This window comes from Manacus vitellinus, unplaced genomic scaffold (assembly GCF_001715985.3).
Source record: "Manacus vitellinus isolate BGI_N305 unplaced genomic scaffold, ASM171598v3 scaffold_135_pilon, whole genome shotgun sequence".
Taxonomy (NCBI): domain Eukaryota; kingdom Metazoa; phylum Chordata; class Aves; order Passeriformes; family Pipridae; genus Manacus; species Manacus vitellinus.
In genome coordinates this window covers 60,353-61,463 of record NW_021938977.1, presented here as the reverse complement: position 1 = coordinate 61,463, position 1,111 = coordinate 60,353, and the positions used below count along the sequence as shown (strand labels likewise).

The window sequence follows — 1,111 nt, the reverse complement described above, 5'->3', positions numbered from 1 at the left end:
GGATGCCCCCCCCGAGACCCCTGATCCACCTTGATACCTCACCGGGACCCCTGACCCACCGCACACCACAGACCCTGTCTCCCTCCAAACCCACCAAGCAACCACAGTCCCCATCACCCTGAGACCCCCTACCCTGCCCAGCACACTGCAGCCCCCGTGCCCCTGACCCCACAGCAACAGCACAGACCCAGCAACAGCACAGAGCCCTCCACACTCCCACGCCCTGGGAACCCCAATCCTACCCAGTATATTACATAGCTCCATTCCCCCAGACACTACCCCTGAGCCCCCTGCCCACCCAGTACCCTGCAGCCCCCCTGTCCCTGCTCCCCCCCTCCACCTGATCTCGTTGACACGGGGCAGGGGGTGCATCACCACCATCCTCTCCTTGGCACGGGTCATGATGTGGGGCGTGAGGATGAACTGCCCAAAGCACTGAGAGGGGACACAGAGAACCCTCAGCTGGGGCAGGGGACCCCCCACAGCCCCCGAGGGCAGCAGGACCCGGGGTCCCCTCACTCACGGCCTCGTACTCCTCGGCCCGTTCGAAGCGTTCCTTCTGGATGCGGGTCATGTAGAGCACGTCCGTGTCCGGCAGCGCCTCCTCAATGCTCCCAAACTCCTCCTGGGGTGGCACTGTCAGCAGGGCTGGGGGGACAGGGCTGGGGGGGCGTGTGGGGCCAGCCCCCCACCCCACTCCTCACCTGCTTGATGCCCCTGGAGGCCACAAAGCTGGTGATGTCGGGGGGCATGCGGAGGCCGGGGGGGGTCACGTAGCGCAGGTTGATGCGGTACAGGGTGAGCAGGCGGGCCAGGGAGTGCACCGTGCGCCCGTGCTTCAGGTCGCCCACCATGGTGATCTGGGGAGAGCGGTCAGGTCAGCCCGGCCACGGCCCCCAGGGCCCAGACGGGGCCCCTCGGCCCCCCAGCCCCCCCACCTCACCGTCATGCCGTTGACGGTGCCCAGCTCCTCGCGGATGGTGAAGATGTCCAGCAGCGCCTGCGTGGGGTGTTCCCCCACCCCGTCCCCGGCGTTGATCACCGGCTTGCGGCAGTGCCTGGCGGCCAGCTGGGAGCACAGGCAGGGCAGGCAGGGGTGAGGGCAGGCCCC

The 1,111-nt window shown here is 68.2% G+C and overlaps 1 protein-coding gene across 1 annotated transcript in view; it reads right to left on the bottom strand.

Moving 5' to 3' along the window:
- CAD (carbamoyl-phosphate synthetase 2, aspartate transcarbamylase, and dihydroorotase) overlaps positions 1-1,111 on the bottom strand; it is a gene marked incomplete at its 5' end in the record, with an annotated part of 11,397 nt that overhangs the window by 1,131 nt on the left and 9,155 nt on the right. The window contains 4 exons of the mRNA XM_029958008.1: positions 306-435; positions 524-625; positions 705-860; positions 944-1,069. Coding sequence (XP_029813868.1) covers positions 306-435; positions 524-625; positions 705-860; positions 944-1,069 — 514 coding nt within the window. The remainder of the gene's footprint in view (positions 1-305; positions 436-523; positions 626-704; positions 861-943; positions 1,070-1,111) is intronic.